Source organism: Suncus etruscus, chromosome 13 (genome assembly GCF_024139225.1).
Source record: "Suncus etruscus isolate mSunEtr1 chromosome 13, mSunEtr1.pri.cur, whole genome shotgun sequence".
Lineage (NCBI taxonomy): Eukaryota > Metazoa > Chordata > Mammalia > Eulipotyphla > Soricidae > Suncus > Suncus etruscus.
Window position 1 is genome coordinate 7285885 of NC_064860.1, and position 21780 is coordinate 7307664.

The window sequence follows — 21780 nt, forward strand, 5'->3', positions numbered from 1 at the left end:
GTCTGTACTACTTCTAAATATGAATAATTTTTATTTTGGTTAAAAGTCTCAGCTTGGAAATCAATCAGATACATCATGTTATTTATTTTGTTATAATATAATCAATATCCTTGTTGCTTCTTTTTTTGCTTTCATTTCTTCTAAATGATCCTCTGTTTTCCTACATAACTCATGTCAGTAAATTATGTATATAGAAATTAAGAAAATCTATTAAATCTATTAAATAGGCAATAGATCTGAATGACCTAATTTAATGAATACTAATACTAATCTTTAAAATTAGTATTTAATGAATAATAATAACTAATCTTTAAAATATAAGAACTCTCATACTAAGCTATGTCTAAAATTGATCATTAATAACAAAAGCTCATACTAAATAAAACTGCATTTTACTATTTAGCATTGACATTTTAATGACTAGAATATATATAAATATAAATACATAAATATATATATAGAGAGAGTGAGAGAGTAGAGTGTATTTAAAAAATTTTTCAAAAAAAATACTGCATTCATTTTAATTTACCAAAGACTTTTGTTTGTTTTTGGGCCATAGTCAGCTGTACTCAAACTTTTTTCCTGGTCCTATACTAAGGAATAGTTCCAGGATCATACAGTAATTACTCCTGCTGAGCTTGGAAATACATGATTCCAGAAATTGAACCAAAATGGCTTTATGCAAATTCAGTATCCTACCTGCTGTACTATCATTCAGATCTAAGTTACCACAGTTAAAGAAAAAAGAAATGTCAGTTACTACTAGTTGCAAATAGTTTCTATTCTTTACAAAAGAAACATCTTTCAACTGAAAAAAACAACTTTCTAACAATGTGTGTAAAGCTGTTATGAAAGGATGCCGAAAAGGATGCAGAATTTCCTCTATGAGAGGCAGGTGGTGTAACTTTTATAAAGAGAGCTAGGTTTGTACTATCTTACACCTTCCAACATCTTACTTTACTGATCTCTCTTTTCTGGAATGAAACTCACAATGCATTGTACATTATAATACAACATTAGCTGAGGCTGAAAATTAAGGGCAGAGGAAACATCATGCAAGAAAGCAAAATTGGGGCCGGAGTGATAGCACAGTGATAGGGTATTTGTTTTGCACACTGCCAAGCTGGGACTAGCCAAGTTTCGAACCCTGGCATCCCATATAGTCCTGTGAGGATCCTGAGTTTGATTTCTAAGTGCAGAGCCAGGAGTAATCCCTGGAAGCAGCTGGTTGTGGTCCAAAAATGAAAGAAGAAAGAAAAGGAAGGAAGGAAGGAAGGAAGGAAAGAAGGAAGGAAGGAAGGAAGGAAGGAAGGAAGGAAGGAAGGAAGGAAGGAAGGAAGGAAGGAAGGAAGGAAGGAAGGAAGGAAGGAAGGAAGGAAGGAAGGGAGGGAGGGAGGGAGGGAGGAAGGAAGGAAGGAAGGGAGGGAGGGAGGGAGGGAGGAAGGGAGGAAGGAAGGAAGGGAGGGAGGGAGGAAAAGAGGAAGGGAGGAAGGAAGGAAGGGTGGAAGGGAGGAAGGGAAGGAGGAAGAAAGAATGGGAAAGGAAGGATGGGGAGGGAAGAAAGGAAGAGAAAGAAAGGAAGGTAGAAAAAGGAAGGAGGGAAGGAAGAAAGAAAGGAAGAGAAAGGAAGGAAGAAAAGAAGGAAGGAAGAGAAAGAAGGGAATGAAGAAAAGAATAAAGGAAGAAAGAAAGAAGAAAGAAAGAAAGAAAGAGAGAGAGAAAGAAAGAAAGAAAGAAAGAAAGAAAGAAAGAAAGAAAGAAAGAAAGAAAGAAAGAAAGAAAGAAAGAAAGAAAGAAAGAAAGAAAGAAAGAAAGAAAGAAAGAAGAAAGAAAGAAAGAAAGAAAGAAAGAAAGAAAGAAAGAAAGAAAGAAAGAAAGAAAGAAAGAAAGAAAGAAAGAAAGAAAGAAAGAAAGAAAGAAAAGAAAGAAAGAAAGAAAGAAAGAAAGAAAGAAAGAAAGAAAGAAAGAAAGAAAGAAAGAAAGAAAGAAAGAAAGAAAGAAGAAAGAAAGAAGAAAGAAAGAAAGAATAAAGGGAGGAAGGAAGGAAGAACAAATAAAGGAAGGAAGGAAGAGCAAATAAAGGAAGGAAGGAAGGAAGGAAGGAAGGAAGGAAGGAAGGAAGGAAGGAAGGAAGGAAGGAAGGAAGGAAGGAAGAAGAAAGACATGAATACATTGAACAAGCTTATGTCACAGTAAACCGTTGGATCTGAGAAGAGCTTGGAGTAAATGGCTCAAGGAGATAAATTTAAAGACATAAATGCAGATTTATGAGATGCATGGCATGTCACAACTCAAACACAAACAAATACATATTACACATGGTAATAAATATAAATTGTTAACCAAGGAGTGTTCTAAATTTGTTTTTGTATTAGAGCTAATATTTTAGAGCTCAAGTTAAACTAAACTGAGAACCCTGCTAATTAAAGAATCTAACAAAAATAAAGATGAATCAAATTGACACAGACAGAATGTTTGGGAATTTAGAATGAATAATAGGAGAACATTTTGTGATGAAATAAACATCAGAGTGCAAAAATTGAAGGGAGAATGAGTTCAAGTTTTTTGATTGGGATTCAGAAAGACACTTAAATCAATCACTCCAACCACTAAGAGAGATCAGAGCAATAGAGGTAGGTTTGGGAAAAATGTAATGATCTGGCTCTCAGGCACATATAGTTGGATATTTTATGAGGAATTTAGCTGAAAGCTCCTTTGCAAGGTAGTTAATGCATTTTCTTTATTAGCTGAAGAAACAGTGTTGGTTTTGTTATAAATAATTGAAGTCATTTATGCCAGACTGCATATTTTTTGTGTGCGATGTAAAAAAGAATCACCTTAAAATATAAGGAAAATGATCTTTATAAACTAAAGGAGTTTTGATAAATGGAACCTAATTGATATATGTTACTACCAAGAATAAAAGTTTTACAAAAGAGGGTTGTTTTTTTTTGTTAAGTTGAGGAAGTGTTGATGCCAGGCTAAATGGATGTTAAATATTTATAGTGACAGTAGTATGACTATTTATAAGAGTTCTCCCTATTTTTGTTCAATGTTCAAGTCAAAAGGACTAAATTATGTGAGTATAATATTGATTCATGTTGAGGATTTGGGTGCCATTTTCAGAGAAGCAGATTCCCAATGAGTGAAGAAATATTGAAGTTCAAATGATAGATTATAGGCATTAGGACTATCTTCAAAATTAAAACAATATGTAGACAATAGAATTATTGTATTTTTGAGGGAGTGATGAAAAGAACTTCCATTTCAAGACAATGTTTGAAAAAATAAATAACTTACTGTTAAAATACCATATAAATCATTAGCAAATACAAGCACAATAAAACACAGCTATACATAGAATCATAACACCTTCAAACTAATTGATAAGTCTTTTCAGTGATTTAATTAAAGCTTAATATTTTACTTATAAGTAAAATATTAAGCTTTAATTAATTAATAATTAATTTTTAATATTTCATATTACCAAGATTTTTTCTTTTTAAATGTTTTGTTTTTGGAAATATCCTTATTATTCCGCTTTAATACACCATTACAACTGAATGATAACTATCATATTCTTGCTGGCACTGACTTCCTTTAATTGTAGAGATTTCTAAAATATAAACAAATTTTACTGTAGGAAAGAAAAGCCAAAGGTAAGTTGAAAAAATCACAACAGTTTTAGACATAGTCCCTGGAATATACATTAAGCACTTAAATTTTAAAATATGATGACAAAGCTTTGAAAAAGCAACTTCAATTCTGTGACCAGAATTTAGGGGTTTGTTTAAATTGAATAATTATTGCAGTATTTTTTCATATACCTCATATGAATAAGATTATCTAATATTTTATTTTCTCTTCAAACTTTGCTCAATGTGCTCCCATATGATCCAGCTATACCACTTGTAGGATCATACCCTAGGAACACAAAAATACAATACAAAAATCCCTTCCTTATACCTTTATTCATTGCAGCACTATTTACAATAGCCAGACTCTGGAAACAACCAAGATGCCCTTCAACAAATGAGTGGCTAAAGAAACTGGTGTACATATACACATCAGGAGAGATGAAGTCATGAAAATTTCTATACAAGGATGTACATGGAATCTATTATGCTGAGTTAATAAGTCAGAGGGAGAGAGATAGACACAGAATAGTCCTCCTCATCTATGGGTTTTAAGAAAAATGAAAGACATTTTTGCAATATCTTCAGAGACAAAAAGAGGAGGGCTGGAAGGTCCAGCTCAAGACATGAGCTCACCACAGAGTGGTGAGTGCAGTTAGAGAAATAATTACACTGAAAACTATCATAACAATGGGAATGAATGAGGGAAGTAGAAAGCCTGTCTCAATACAGGTGTGGGTGGGATGGGGAGGAGGGAACTTTGGGACATCGATGATGGGAATATTGCACTGGTGAAGGAGGGTGTTCTTTACATGACTGAAACCCAACTACAATCATATTTGTAATCAAGGTGTTTAAATAAAGGTATTAATAAAATTAATTAAAATGGTAGTTTATACACATTAAAAATTAGAGTAATAATCTTAGATATTCACTCTATTCAAAATAAAATCAGGCAAATTAGTAAAAACTATCCAAAAATGCATGATACCAAATAAAGCCTTATTAGCAATCTTAATTTTCTTTTTATTATACCATATTTTAAGACCGTTATAAGGGAGATTGACAATGTCTGACCAAATTCTACTGACATTTGCATTTAATTGGTCAATTCAGATTCCATGAATGTACCCCAAAATACATTGTTACAGTAAAAATTAAATCTGCCAAAGTTATTTATTTATATTGTATTAGCAAAGTGTAAAAAAGAGGGGGGATAGAGCAACATACTCTAAGTTACCAAAAGAAATTTTAAAAATGCCATGCACAATTCAGAATGATTATAGATGATACATCTCATTAGGTGAATGTTGTACTTCTTAGAATATGTTTAAACATGTCACAAATATTTAAGGGGACAAACTTATACTAAAAGGAAAGTTATTGCTAATCTAAAATCTTAATTTATAAATTGGACAGTGTATATTTTCGTTTGCTATATATTACAATTCTATTTTGAAAAGAGAACCTGAGATGGAGTTTAGTGTGTAGAATATACATAGCAGTGCTTTATTGATCAACACCTGTGCAAAGAGAAACTTTAGGAAGTTTCCTTACAAAAAAACAAGCTAACAGTTGCCACAAGGTAGTCTGTAACTTAGTCAACTAGACCTAAGTAACTAGACTTTAATGCCTGCCTTTATTTTCCTCAAGGTATCATTGAGAATACTTAAGGCATCTCTCTGTGAATAAAGCATAATGAAGGTGGTAAATAGATAAATAATAATATTCCAGCAGCTATGCAAAGGGTTCTTTTGGGGACTGGAGATATAGCACAGCAGATAGGGATTATGCCTTGCATGCTGCCAAAGCAAGTTTGATTCCTGGCATCCCATATGGTCCCCAGGAATAATTTCTGAGTTCAGAGCCAGGAGAATTCCCTGAGACTGCCTGGTGTGGACCAAAGACCAAAAAAAAGTTCTTTTAGAAGAAAATCTGGGTGAATATTTGGGGGGAGTAAAAAATGCAATATCTGGAGGCATTAAGAATTTTTTTGGCTCTGCACTCAGGGATTAATCCTGGCAGGATTGTGGAACATGGAGGATGCCAGGAATCAAACTGAGGTCAGCCACCTGCAAAGTATTGCCTTATCTGCATTACTCTTATTCCAGCCCTGAGTGAATTATTTTTCTCTTCCTTCTTAGGGATCAAAGAAAATATCAAAAATTGTGCAGTATATACTAACTTTGATTTTCAAAGCCATGGAGAATAGTGGATTTGGATGTATTTGTAAAAGTAAATATTGTATGGAAATTATAATTAGAAGAAATAGCTAAGAATGAGGAAAAAAGGGATTAAGGTAAGGGAAGTGAGACAACTCCAATTGTGTGCTGTTTAAATGTTTGACTTGGAATATGAAAGTGTTCTATAATAAATTCATACAAATTATTAAAAAAAAACTTTGCTCAATGTGATTCCTTCCTGTTTCAAGTTCCTTAATCTTTTTTAAGGACCCTTAAACAGGGTAGATTTCAGAGTTTAAAAACTGCAGCTATTGATCTAAATTGCTATTGTCAATAGGGCCCATGCTAGATTCTCTGAGGTCGTTATTGAGATTTGATTAGGAAGAAAAGAGCTATTTTCTGCTAGTCATTCTTCCTTTTTGATCTGTCAAACATTTATCCATTTAGCCTACATTCAGAGTAGTAAGAGGTTCCAATATCTGATTTGTTTCCAAAATCAACATAGACACAGTGAACTGCTGTAGCGATATCAGCCAGAATTACGGAATGTTCTTCAAAGGTCTAAATTGTAGGACTAGAGGCCCCGTCTTCAGTTTTTTCTTTTTTTTTTCATTTTTTTCTCTTTATTTGAATATCTTGATTACATAAATGATTGTGATAAGGTTTCAGTCATATAAAGATCACCCCTCTTCACCAGTGCAACATTCCCACCACCAAAGTCCCAAATCTCCCTCCATCCCACCCCACCCCCACCTGTACTCCAGACAGGCTTTCCAGTTCCCTCATTCATTCACTTGATTATGGTAGTTCTCAGTGTAGTTATTTCTATAACTGTGCTCACCACTCTTGTGGTGAGCTTCATGGAGTGAGCTGGTGTTCCAGCTCTCCTCTAATTGTCTCTGAGGATTGTTACAAAAATGACTTTTATTTTTCTTAAAATCCATAGATGAGTGAGACTATTCTGCGTCTCTCTCTCTCCCTCTGACTTATTTCACTGAGCATGATAGATTCCATGTACATCCATGTATAGGAAAATTTCATGACTTCATCTCTCCTGACGGCTGCATAATATTCCATTGTGTATATGTACCAGAGTTTCTTTAGCCATTCGTCTGTTGAAGGGCATCTTGGTTGTTTCCAGAGCCTGGCTATTGTGAATAGTGCTGCAATAAATATAGGTGTGAAGAAGGGGTTTTTGTATTGTATTCTTGTGCTCCTAGGGTATATCCCTAGGAGTGGAATAGCTGGGTCGAATGGGAGCTCAAGACAAGGCTGTCCTCTCTCACCACTCCCCGTCTTCAGTTTTTCAGAGACCAAAGGCAGCCAGGAAGTATCTCTAATACTAAATACTAAATACTGCTCTTCCAATCAGAACCCTTTGCTCAGAATTCTTCATTTCAGCTAAAACATAGTCTTCCTCGGTGCTTTAGGGTTAGGATTGTTCCAACAAAGTCGTGTCATATCCTTCTTGTGTTTCCAATTTAGCATGAGCTCCTTTTCCCAATTGTCATTTTATCCAGCCAACATAAACCAATCTCCTATATTGAATTATATCGGGTAAAACAAGAATATTTCAGATTCGTTTTTCTTATGTGATGATATAACACAATTAATATCATGTCTTTAGGCATTCTGCATTTACAAAATCTATCTATCTTTAAAGACTTAGAAACTTCATCAAAAATCTATGAGACTGCAACCCTAATCTGATAATACAAATTTAAATTTGAAAAATATAATGATGATTTGAACAACTTTTACTATGTTTTGAAGACACAAATTTTTTATTATGTTTGTATATCTGAAGATCTGAAGTTGCCTATATTTATCTATTGATTTAAGATTTATTCTCCGTATGTCATAGCTAGGGGATGGGGATATAGTATAGTGGATTGGATGCTTGCCTTACGCATTATCAATAGAGCTTGGATCACAGGCCTGATTTATAACCCCAGAGCACAATATCATGAGTAAACCTTGAGTACCTCTGATGTGGCCCCAAAACAACAAAAACAAAATTATCTAAACAAATTTCTACAACAAATGAAAATGCTAGATATGAATCAAGTATTTTTCTAATCTTTTTATGTCATTATATTGGCTTTCTTTTAAATATAATCTTTGTTCCATAATCAATGCTTTTTATTTCTTATTTTTTGGATTTATAATCCAACTAGTGGCTTCTTATGAACATAAAATCACCCTGTATCACTAGCATACTTATTTCCCTTCTCCAAGAACACCTTCCTTTTCCCCTACACCCTCAACTCAATTGTGAGGCTCAGTTCTCTCACTTACATCATGTTTGGATCTTATTACAAGCAAATTTTACACCAAATCAGCTCTTCTCAAGAAGTTAACACCTTTATTCTCTTAAATTTGTTTTATGTATGTATGTATGTATGTATGTATGTATGTATGTATATATGTATGTATGTATAATATATATATAATATAATTACAAGCAATTTTACACCAAATCAGCTCTTCTCAAGAAGTTAACACCTTTATTCTCTTAAATTTGTTCTATGTATGTATGTATGTATGTATATATAATATATATGTATGTATGTATATATATAATATATATAATTACAAACAATTTTACACCAAATCAGCTCTTCTCAAGAAGTTAACACCTTTATTCTCTTAAATTTGTTCTATGTATGTATGTATATATAATATATATATATGTATGTATGTATATATAATATATATAATTACAAGCAATTTTACACCAAATCAGCTCTTCTCAAGAAGTTAACACCTTTATTCTCTTAAATTTGTTCTATGTATGTATGTATGTATGTGTATATATATATTATATATATATATATATTACAAAGTGAGTATTTTAAACTTACCACCTGAAAGGAGAGCAGGTTTAGTCTTTACCATGGGACTAGCATGAGGAAACTTGTTGCTAAATGACATGAAAAGGTGAGCTGTGAAATCATCAGGAAGGTCAGCTTCAAGGAATGTCTTCATAAATAGCTTGAAGCCTTCAAAATCTATTGTCTGAGAAAAAAAATACAGTTTTAAGATGTAATTTGAATATGGCACGGCATGATCAAAGTCATTATCATTAGAAATAATCTCACTTTTTTTTTGCCCAAATCTAAAGACGGTAAATGAATATTTAAGAAGTCCTTCAAGATATCATTGGGTGTGCAGAGTGAGGCCTTGTCTATATTGACATTGAATAAAAAGGAGGGATTTGTAATCAGACAAGCCTATGGCAAGTACAAGTCAGTGCATGACTCTATAGCTATTACTTGTTCATAGTTGGTTTCTCCTCCACAAACTGGGCATAATATACTCTCATAATATCCCTAGTGCTCATGTTATAATAATTGGGCAATTGAGTTATTAGAAAAATCGTGTTATAGCGTTGTTACAAATATAGAAAGCTATCTTGTTTCTTTTTCTTGTCACTTCTATTAAAATGTTTTAATACATTGTTTCTATTTTCAAAAAAGTGGTTCATTTACAATTTCAATGAATACAATATATTAAAATAAATTGCAAAGTGATGGGCCAAAGTTGTGGCACAGACAGTAGGGCATTTGTCTTGCATGCTTTAGCCTATGATGGACCATGATTCCATACCCCAGCATCCCATATGGTCCCTCAAGCCAAAAGCCATTTCTGAGTACATAGCCAGGAGTAACCCCTGAGTGTCAATGGATGTGGCCCAAAAACCAAAAAAAAAAAAAAATTGCAAAGTGAAGTATAAAAAGAGCTATGCTGATGTTCAAAACAGAACTAGTTCAAGAGCTTTATGTAAATAATTTTAATTGAATAACTGTAGGTATACACAATTAAATTTTTTATTTTTGATTTTTGGGTCACACCGAGCAGCTCTCAGGGGTTACAACTCCTGCCTCTGCTCTCAGAAATGACTCCTGGCTCTGGGGACCATATGTAATGCTGGGGACCGAACCAGCGTCTGTCCTGGGTCAGCTGCGTGCAAGGCAAACGCCTACCACTATACAACCACTATGGCCCCCACAATGAAAATTTATTCAAGATTTAGTTTTTGTCATACATATCCCAACACCCTTTCCATTCACCCATCCATAATTCCCATCATCAATGTCCCCAGTATCCCTTCTAACAATGTTCAACCTACTTCTCTGTCAAATATGTCTCTCTATATCTCTCTTTCTTTTTCTCTTAGGCACTGTGATTTGCAATATTCTTACTAAAGGAGTACCATGTACATCACTTTACCTCCTTTTAGCACCCCGTTCTTGTCTAGAGTGATCATTTCCATCTATCATTGGTGTAGTTGTCCTTCACTGCCCTAACTTATTCTTGACCCTTTTTTTGTGGCAAGCTTCATACCATGAATTAGTTCTTCTGGCCCTTGTCTCTATTGTCTTTGGTTATTGATAACATATTAAAATGTTTTTACTACCCCACAAATGAGTGCTCTCATTCCATATAGAATTCTTCTCCCTCTGACTCATTTAATTCTGCATAATATTCATATCCATTCATGTATAAGCAAATTTTATTATTTAATTTTTCCTACCATCTTTGTCATACTCCTTTGTATACATGCACCATAATATCTTTATCCACTTATCTGTTTCTAATCATATTCCATTACTCACGCTAGAAAAGTGTGGGTACTTATTTGAATAAAATTGCCACTTCATTGAGAATTTGCATGTTCACTCAGTAAAATGATTTTGGAAATTTCCTAAATAATCTGAAGATAAAGATTTGGTTTCTTCAGAAGAACCAATAGAAAGCTTATTTTCTGGCAACAAATAAAAAGAAGATGCCAGAATGTGAGTCCTATATGGAATTTGAGGACAAATTTATAGGAACTCTGGGTCAACGGCAAATGTATTGCATTATATGGGGCTTTATTTAAACTTCCACTTATCGAAGAAAAATGTATAAATATTTCTTCGGAAACAGAAATAAACTAAGTAGGTGAAAAGTATTAAAATCAGAAAATGTAACTGAATAGGAATTAATCATAACAGAAGAATTACATTTTCCAACAAATAATATTGTCAAATCCCTTGCAAATAAGCATAAAATTAAAAATCAACTCGGGCCTCTTAGTATATAAAAAATGTTTCATGATTATTCCTTGAGAATTGCATCTCTTTTGAGAGTTAGCTGCTAGTGGAGGCACTGGGTCAAGGTTAAAATGTGGATTTCTGGGGTTTCTGAAATTATGAGGGAGGCAGTAATAAGTGATTCTGTCTGTCTATAAACCATTCTGGAGATGTCACTCATAAAACCAGCGTACTTGGAGTTTGTTGGTGGCTTGGAGTCTGCAGAAAGTTTTGTGAAAGCAGTAAAACTGAGCTATTGGAGTGACAGCATTTGTAGGGCAATAAGCAGTTCAAGGGACTTGGCTACCTTAAATGTTAATATGTCAATTAAACAATTTATGTTATTGACATAAATTCTTTCCAAATGATAATATTAAAATCAGAGCAAAAGGGCTGGAGTGATAACATAGTGGTAGGGTATCTCTGCCTTGCATTCAGATGACCTGGGACAGACCCGAGTTAGATCCCTGGTATCCCATATAGTCCTGGGAGGCTGCCAAGAGTTATTTCTGAGCACAGAGACAGAGATAACCCCTGAGCATCATTGGGTGTGGCCCAAACACCAAAATAAAAAAATAAAATAAAATAAAATTGAAGCAAAAGTTTGCTGAAAGATTCAGCAATCTTTTAAGAAAAGTTTAGGGGAGATTATTGATATATGATTATGTCCTTTTATTTTCTTTGGGGGTTATACCTAGCTGTGCTTGGAGGATATTCTAAGTTCTATGATCAGAAGTGATTCATGGAAGGGGAAATAATGCTCTGCCAGAGACTGAATGTAGATTGGTCACATTCAAGAAGTAAAGCACTATAATAATCCTTGTACTATCACTACAAGCCCTATGATTAGATTTGAAAGGCATTCCAAGCAGAGATAAATATGAATGCATAGGAAAACAACACACAATCACTCCCCAAAAATCAAAACAAATCAGAGTAAAACCATTTTGTTTCATATACTAGTAGTGCCACTCTAGCAAGAAACTTCACCCTTTCAAAGAAGAATTTTGTCATGTCCCAGAAAGGTCACCTTTATAGAGCTTTATATAATTATTACTAGACCTTTACTAATTATGCTAGTTGATGTAACTACCCATGATAATGAAAAAAACCATAACATCACAAGTTCATGTTTCTCTTTAAACAAAGGGGTTGTCACTATTCGATTTCATTTTTGGTTCTCAGGACTTTCTAAATGTTTGCTCAGTAAGCAATAGAATGAGGGCTCAAAGCCTGAATTTACTCCAAATAAAATAATCTATTCAGAGTTTCTTCCTAAATATCATTATAAATCTATTAAACACACACATACAATGCAAACTGTCAACAAAAACCATGTAAAATACAAAATACAGGAAGTTCTTGTTATGAGAATTAGATTGAATTCTGTTCTTAAAGTGCCCTTCCTTTGCTTTGTGCACAAAAGTAGAAAATTCACTGCAATTTCCAAATCCAAAGCTCAAGTTTTGTATATGAACAACTATTTTTCTATGATTTTCTGACAAACACTGACAAATCACTGCTTTTAGGTATAATAAAACTAATGATCTTACTTAAACTATAGCCTTTTATAGTCTTAAGATATAGTTTTAATAGTCAGGATATTGGTCATGGGAATTTTGCACTGGTGAAGGATTTTATATATATATATATTTTTTTTTAAAATATGTATATGTAGTCTTTATAGTCTTGGGATATTAGTCATGGGAATATTGCACTGGTGAAGGATTTTTATATATATTTATATATATTTAAAAATCAAAAAAAAAAAGAAAAGAAAAGATGAGGCCTCCCAATTCTTACCACGGGCTGTGTTCTTTACACTGACTGTATAGAAAGAGAAGGTACAGTAAATGCACCCCATATATACCTCAACACAGGCCCTTTACCTGGTCTGTATTGTGAATTGGGGGACAAAAATAGAATAAAATAAGTATGGCCTAGGGTCTTAACGATATTTTTATGATATAATGTCAAACTCTTTATTACTGAAATCGTATTGATGAGACAGACCTCTACATCTAAATTCTTTGGAGTGTTGCTAAAAGCAAACTGTATTCTCTTACATTTCCTGCATGACCTGCAATTATGCAATGTCCAAACATCTGGTAAGATTCACACTATCTACATTAGTGTTTCTTTTTTTTTTTTTGAGGGGGGCATACCCGATTGATGCTCAGGGGTTACTCCTGGCTAAGTGCTCAGAAATTACCCCTGGCTTGGGGGGACCTTATGGGATGCCGGGGATGGAACTGCGGTCCTTCCTTAGCTAGGGCTTGCAAGGCAGACACCTTGCCTCTAGCGCCACCTCCCCAGCCCCCTACATTAGTGTTTCTAATTCATGGAAGATGTTTTTAATGATTCATTGGTCTCATAAATGATAAGCTGGACCTTTCACTTCTTTAATATTTTTTAAATGGTGGAGAAATGACATAGTTGAAACAGACAAAGCAGTGTTTAGGGATTACTCCTGATTCTGTGCTCAGGGTTCCCTTCTGGCAGCAAACCATTTGTATTGCTGGATATTAAACACAGTGTGTAAAAAAAACATGTCTTACTCATTGTACTATTATAGGGGCTCAAGTTTCTCTCATTTCTTGGAGAAGATCATGTTCTCCAAAATAAATAACATATCTTAAAATGATTAATTTCCTCAATCTAATTATGAATGTCATGATTTTAAAAAACTACATATGTAAGGATCTATTTTTCTAACTGCCATTGAATAGTATTAGAAATTGTTTTGAAGATTGTGAACTTTAAAAACAAAATGAGATTGTCTAACCATAGACACAATAAATTATGTCAAAATTAATTAAATGAAGCTTTAAAAATCAAATTGGCTGCGAATTCACATCCAGAGAAGCACTAACATTTAATTTTTAACTTTTTAATTTTTAATTTTTAAACAGCTTTGAATTATTTTGTTAAAAAAACATGGGCCGGAGAGATAGCATTTTCCTTTCATGCAGAAGGTCATCGTTTCGAATTCCGGCATCCCATATGGTCCCCCATGTGTGCCAGGAGCAATTTCTGAGCATGGAGCCAGGAGTAACCCATGAGCACTGCCGGGTGTGATTCAAAAACAAAACAAAACAAAACAAAACAAAAAAAAAACACATACTACTTAAGAAGATACCAGAGAATCTACAAAGAACACAAACTGAGGATGCTGAGATGTTACTGCCAAATTGGCACCAATGCAAAACACATTTCTATATGTTTTTCATTATTATATCTGACCATCTGCTTTCTTTGTTTTATAATTCCTGTTAATGCTAAAAAATAACACTAGTATTCATCCAATTAATTCAAAATAGATGAAAATAAATCCCACAATTCTGTCATTTCTTGGGAGTCTCAGGAAAGAGAATTTTCTCACAGAAAACCTTCATCACATCTCTATTTAAGGAAGACTAATTTGATTTTGCAGAGATACAAGAATGATCCAATTTTATTATTTTGGTGAGGCCATGCCAGGAAGTGCTCAAAATATGTTCCTAGCTCTTACTCAGGGATCACTGCTTTCGGGGTTTAGGGGATCATATGGGATGCTGGGCATCAAAACTCAGATTGACTACATCTAAGAAAAGGACCCTAACTTTTTTGTCCAGCCCAAAGAATATTTCCATTATAGAGGAATGCCTACAGAAGCCAATCAAAATGAGAAAATAAATAATTAGTGTAGAATGAGAAATGTCAAAGATATCATTTAGGGAGATATGTGAACTGAAGATAGTGAAAATAATGTAGGAAATTAGACCATCAATATTTGAAATAAGAGAAGATGGCCTAGTAGATTTCAAGCAGAATATCCCATAATCACTCTCATTAAAACATGGTCAAAGTATAGAATTAATACTGCTTTTATTAGACAAAAGGTATTTGATGATCAATTTTCACATTTTGATGCAAAGTTAAGGAAAAAAGTCAATAGGCAAATGACCTTAGGTTAAGTCAAGGAAACATCACAGATTAAAACTATGGACAAAGATTTGATATTGATACATGAACCAACAAGCATTAATTGAGTACTTACTGGAATTTAAAAGTAAGTAAGTGAATTCCTTGACTACCAGCATTGAAGGTACTTCTTGGATATATGAGGGAAGATATAAGGCAAAAGAAAAGAGAGTTTTAACTACTAGTTAGATCATTTAATCTATTTTATAAAGTAACATAAAAATCATATTGAATATTTAAGTACAAAATTTTAATGTCTATTATTAAAGTGATTAAAGATAACTAATTTATTTTCCAAATATATTTAAGATTGATTTTAAAACTTTATATAGAGTGCAAATGTAAACTATTGTATAACTAGCTTTATATATCTGGAATTTTTATTTTAGAATTCATGTAACTATTTATTTATTTATTTACTTTTGGTTTTTGGCCACAACTGGTGACTCTCAGGGTTACTCCTGGATTTTCCCTCAGAAATAGCTCTTGGCTTGGGAGACCATATTTGACGCCAGGGGATCTAACTGCGGTCCGTCCTAGGCTTGTGCTTGCAACACAGACATTCTTCAGCTTTCGCCACCGCTCTGGCCCCAAGTTTATATAGATTTTAAAGGAGAAATAATTATCAAAACTTTTGACAGTGTCAAAATTTTAAGCTCTCAATTCAGGGTGAGATGTGGGAAATGTTTCATTCTTAAAAAAACAACTCCTTTATGTTTGTATTTCATAAATGTTTTATGTTAATGAAATAGTGTATATTTTGAAGTATTGTGTATAATTGTGTATAATTTTTGAACGTTAATGGAATATATAAATGCTGGCAAGAAGATACTCATTTATTTTTTATTTATTTATTTAGTTTTTCTGGTCACACCCGGTAACGCTCAGGGTTTATTCCTGGGGTATGCACTCAGAAATCGTTCCTGACTTAAGGGACCATATGGGACACCAGGAGATCAAACCATGGTCCGTCCTAGGCTAACTCCTGCAAGGTAGACGCATTAAGGCTTGCACCAGTGCTCTGGCCCCTTGTATTTATTTAAGTATGATTTGATGCAAGTAATTATTGTCATTAGCATCATTCTATTTACTTTAATTGTTGAACATTATTCCGCTGTATGAAAGAGCAATTCTCTCAAAATGAGGCTAGAAAAAGTCATATATTGAAATAAAGGTACTATATGTTTCAAAAATGATTGATACATAGTCAATATCAGGCAAATTAACAGAATTGTTGTGGGATTTTACTATCAATTTTGTTGTAATTTTGTCATTTATTTCATTTATTTTGGTGTTGTGTTGCCAAAACTATGGTCATAGATTTGATAACTACGGATTCTGATTGAAATTGTGCTCTTAGTCAGAGAGAAGAGAAGCGGTATGATATGCTGGCTAAAATGTTCCTTTTATTCCCTGCTAAGTAAATGTCCTGAGATTTATGCAGTTGTGGGAGTGGAAATAAAGACAGCAGATATAACCATGTAATAGCAGTGTAGGATTCTGGATGGCACCAGTTTGGCCAAAAAAAAAAAAAAAAGGCAAATCTAAAGCATGTTACTATTTGCATCAGAGGGTCAAAATAAATTATTTTATATTTGAAAAATCTTTATAGTTCTACTTTACTTTTCTGAGGAGGAAAGCCAAATTGAGAAAATCAGGAATAGAGAATTAATGGAGGTTTATGTTAGAATCTCAGGGGGATTTTTTTTTGTGGTTTTTTTTTTTTTTTTTTGGTTTTTGGTTTTTGGGTCACACCCGGCAGTACGCAGGGGTTACTCCTGGCTGTCTGCTCAGAAATAGCTCCTGGCAGGCACGGGGGACCATATGGGACACCGGGATTCAAACCAACCACCTTACGTTCTGGATCGGCCGCTTGCAAGGCAAGCGCTGCTGTGCTATCTCTCAGGGCCTAGAATCTCAGTTTTAACTCTCATTCACAGCCATAAATTTTTCTGTCAAATCATTTCAGTTGCTAAAATACTGGCCATTATCACTACTTCAAAACAAAAACTCAACACCTTGGGTCAGACATAAACACCATTAGAACCAAAACTTTATTTATGTATTTTTGTTTTGGGGCCACACCCAGTGATGCTCAGGGGTTAGTCCTGACTATGTGCTCAGAAATAGCTTCTTGCCTGGAGGACCATATGGGATGCCCGGGGATCGAACCACAGTCCCTCCTGGGTCAGCCGTGTGCAAGGCAGACACCCTACATATGCACCATCACTTCGGCCCCTAGAACCTAATCTTTTTATCAGCAAGATCAACAGTCAATTTTGTCACTGAAGAAAATGGGTCTAGGTGACATAATTCAATAGCAAAAGAGTCGCGTGTGCAAAATCTGAAATCCATTCAGTAAAACTCCTGAAATGTTTTCTCTTTTATTTTTTCCAGGTTTTTGTCATTGAGATTGACTTTGACTCTTGAAATAAAATTAAGGTTTATAATGAATAATGTTGAAAACATTGCTAAAAATTGTATCACTAACAATATCCTTGCAAGACCTTATGCCATGTATCTATACTACAGAGTGGAAATTCTTAGATTGAGAATACTCAGGACTGAATCAATTCACTAATCTGAGTATAGCACAGCTTTAGGGCATTTGCCTTTCACACAGTTGACCCAGGACAGACCTGATTAGATCCCCGGCTTCCCATATGGTCCCCCTAGCCAGGAGCGATTTCTGAGTGAATAGCCAGGAATAAGCCCTGAGTGTCACTGGGTGTGGCCCCAAAACAAAAACTAAATGAAACAAAACAAAACAAGAAGACCTGGTCAGTAACAGAAATTCAGAAATTAGAGTACAGAGAACCAAATGCAGAATAAGGATGGCCTCATTCAGGAATGAACTTACTTCTCAAGTAGAATACCTTTCTTAAATACAGGCAGAAATCTGGGGGAGGAGTATAGGGCCATTGCTAGTGAGAGGGGTGTTTCATTTATTTATTTATTGTTTTTTGTTTGTTTTTGGACCACACCCGGCAGCACTCAGGGGTTACTCCTGGCTATCTTCTCAGAAATAGCTCCTGGCTGGCATAGGGGACCATATGGGACACCGGGATTCGAACCAACCACCTTTGGACCTGGATCGGCTGCTTGCAAGGCAAACACCGCTGTGCTATCTCTCCGGCCCCCGAGAGGGGTGTCTTATTATGACTGAAACCCAACTACTTATGTTTGTAATATGCTGCTTAAATAAGTTATTATTATATTAAAAACGATTACTTCTCAGAGGAGGGCCCAGCATTGCCTACTGATAAAAGAAAACTCCAAAGACTCACAGAGCCTTAATAGAAAGAACACAGAATGAGTTATAAATTTGCATGGCCTCATACTTTTTCCCTTCATTTTCCTATTCTTTGTAATCTGCAATGGGAACAACTCACTAACAATTGCTTACAGAACACAGATGATAAAGAGAAAAGACCTCATTGTTTTGATCCTGAGAAAGTTAAGCCTCAGAATGATATCCAAGTATGTATCCACCAGTCTCTATTTTTCCAGAAACAAATATTCGTAGTTGATCAACAAATATTTCTGAATGAACATGGTCTGAAAACATGGACCTTAACTACAAAAAGCATTTTCTCAAAAGTTGTTTCTTAAGATAAAAATACATGATGCAAAACATCTATGTCATGTTGGGCATGAAATTACAGAAGAACTTGTGGACAAGAGTCTGGTAGCATAAATCCGTTATTGCTCAATGGAAAACAATGGTATTGTTGTGTTATCTCATGTACAAAAATCCGAAGTGTAATAGAAATATCGATGTTTGCCCACCTACCTACACCAATAATACACCAAATGGATTTTACTAGGACAAAATAGCTAAAGAAACCAGTGTATATTTTCAAGTATGTATTTTCAAGAATATATAAATATTCAGTATCTTTTAAGATACATTTACCCTCCTCATTATACAAGTACTAATAAAAATAAGAATGGAAATTTATGAACAATTTTATTTAAATGAAATTTAAATACCCTCTATTAAAAATAATAAATTTTAAAATTTATAAATCATTTCATTTGGACATCATTATATATAATTGAAGTTAGATGTTTTAATTCCCAGGTATAAAAACTCAGTAACACCATCTTGAATTTTATTAGGAATATCAAATTAACTATAAGTTACAGCATTTGAAAACATCTGAACAAAATTTTAGTTGACTATACATTAACGAGAAATACAGCTAGTCTTGCAAATTATATGAAACTTACTGTAATTTTAATTGAGAAATAAATAGCTCATGATCATAGGATAAAGAAAGAAATGATAGATTTTAATAGAAAGAAAAATATCTTACTTGGTTAAGAATGTCTTGTTTCTATGCATGCAGGAAAGAAAGAATACACATGTTAATGGAAAATAATTCATACTTGTTATCTCATATATTTTACAGTTGAACAAAGATCACATTAACAGATATTTTTACATTAACTTTAGGTTCAAGAGTCTGAAAATTTTAATTCAAAACAAAGCATTAATATCTAAAGGGAAATTGACAGAAATGCATATTTTGGCCTCTACAGATAGAAATAAGAAAACAGATATCAAGGTAATATAAAGAAAAAGGAGCAAGCAGCATTTTACTAATAACTCAAAGACTTCCTGACTGTGCACAGAAAAATGTGAAACTCATTGACAAATAAAGGCTTGCTATACATTCTCCATAAAAGGTCAGGGTCTTTTGCCACTAAAATATTTTCAGAGATTCATGATTTAGATTATATTTATAGATAAAATGGTATATCTAGATTATGAATACATATTTCTTATTTCATAAATTTACTTTATAAATTAAAATAAATAAAATATGTCGATAGCTTTAAAATTAAGTACTGGAGTCATAAGAGATAATACAGTACATGGCAGTCAGATAACCCAGGTTTGATGCCCAGCCCCTAAAGGTCCCTCAGACTTTTTAGGAGTAATAGTAGCATAAAATAAGAAGAAAACCCTTAAGCTCTGCCAGGTTTGACATAAAAATTAAAAATACAATGTAAAAGGGATTTTTTTTGTTTAATGTCCATTTGTTCTCTCTCATTATTGGTGTATAAGGTCATTGACTCTTGCATGTTAATTTTTTTGTTTTTGTTTTTGTTTTTGTTTTCGACCACACCCGTTTGATGCTCAGGGGTTACTCCCGGCTAAGGGCTCAGAAATTGCCCCTGGCTTGGGGGGATCATATGGTATGCCGGGGAATGGAACCGAGGTCCTTCCTTGGCTAGTGCTTGCAAGGCAGATACCTTACCTCTAGCGCCACCTCACTGGCCCCTTGCATGTTAATTTTATAGTCTGCAAATTTGATATATGAATCTATAATTTCTAGAAGTTTTTGACAGAGTCTTTAGTGTTTTGTAAATATAGCACCATGTCATTGGGACTTTGACTTATTTATCTTGATGCCCTTGATATCTTTTTCTTGCCTAATCACTAAGGTAAGTACTTCCAGAACTATGATGAATAGGAATGGTGTGAGAGGGCAGTGCCCACAACTCAAATATCTTTGGGCCAACTTAACTAAAGAGGTGAAGGACCTACACAAAGGAAACTACAAAAACCTGTTTCGAAATAAGAAAATGGAGACAGATATCCTGTTCATGGATTGGCAGGATTAATATCATTAAAATGGCAATACTCTCCAAAGCATTGTACAAATTCAATGCAATCTCTCTAAATATACCCATTATATTCTTCAAAGAAGTAGATAAAACACTGCTGAAATTCATTTGGAACAATAAACACCCACAAATAGCTAAATCAATCTTTAGAAAAGGAATATGGAATAAGGAATACTCCCCAATTTTAAAAGGTATTACAAAGCAACAATTATAAAACAGCATGGTATTGGAATAAAGACAGATACTCAGATCAGTGAAATAAACTTGACTATTGAGAGAATGTTCCACACACATAAATCAACTATTTTTTATAAAGGGGAAAGAAATCCAAATTTAAGCAAGAAAAGCCTCTTCAATAAGTGCTGTTGGCACAACTGGTTAGCCACTTGCAATAAAACAAAATCAGATCCCTGTCTAACACCATGAACAAAGATCAAACCCAATTGACTTAAAGACCTTGATATCAGGCTTAAAACCATAAATTATATAGAAGAACACGTGGTTAAAACAGTACATGACATTGAGGCTAAAGGTATCTTCAAAGAGGGAACAGAATCTCCAACCAAGTGGAAGCAGAGATAGACAGAGAGGACTATAATAAGATAAGAAGCATCTGCAACTCAAAGGAAATAGTGCCTAAGATACAAAATCCACCCAAAGAATGGGAGAAACTATTCACTTCAATATCCATCAGACAAGGGGCGAATATCTAAAACATACAAGGAACTGACAGAGCTTAATAAGAAAAAAAAATATAGCCCCATCAAAAAATGGAGAGAAGAAACGAGTAGACATCCTCAAAGACAAAATTCAAAAGACCAAATACACATAAAAATGCTCCACATTACTAATCATCAGGAATATGCAAATCAAAAAACAATGAGGTACCATCTCACAGCACAGAGACTGGCACACATCACAAAGAATAAGAACTATCAGTGCTGGTGGGGATGTGGAGAGAAAAGAACACTTATTCACGGCTGGTTGGAATGCCATCTAGTCCAGCCTTTATGGAAAACAATATGGAGATTCCTCAAAAAACTGGAAATGGAGCTCCCATATGATCCAGCTGTTGCACTCCTAGGGATATACCTAAGGAACACAAAAATACAATACCAAAACCCATTCCTCACACCTATATTCATTGCAGCGCTACTTACAATAGCCAGACTCTGGTAACAGTCACAATGCCCTTCAATGGATAAATGCCAAAAGAAACCATGGTACATATACACAATGGAATATTATGCAGCCATCAAGAGAGATGAAGTCATGAAATGTTCC

General features: G+C 34.1%; 1 protein-coding gene and 1 non-coding gene across 2 annotated transcripts in view; one reads left to right on the plus strand and one right to left on the minus strand.

Annotated features, from left to right (window-relative positions):
- The window catches only part of DGKB (diacylglycerol kinase beta), a 754568-nt gene that overhangs the window by 565150 nt on the left and 167638 nt on the right, over positions 1-21780 (minus strand). The window contains exons 4-5 of the mRNA XM_049785694.1: positions 19179-19199; positions 8683-8836 (exon numbers count right to left, since the gene is read on the minus strand). Of these exons, the coding sequence (XP_049641651.1) occupies positions 8683-8836; positions 19179-19199 (175 nt within the window). The remainder of the gene's footprint in view (positions 1-8682; positions 8837-19178; positions 19200-21780) is intronic.
- Positions 12683-12815, plus strand: LOC126026352 (small nucleolar RNA SNORA51). The gene has a single exon (XR_007501645.1). It is a non-coding gene; the product is annotated as a small nucleolar RNA SNORA51 (small nucleolar RNA).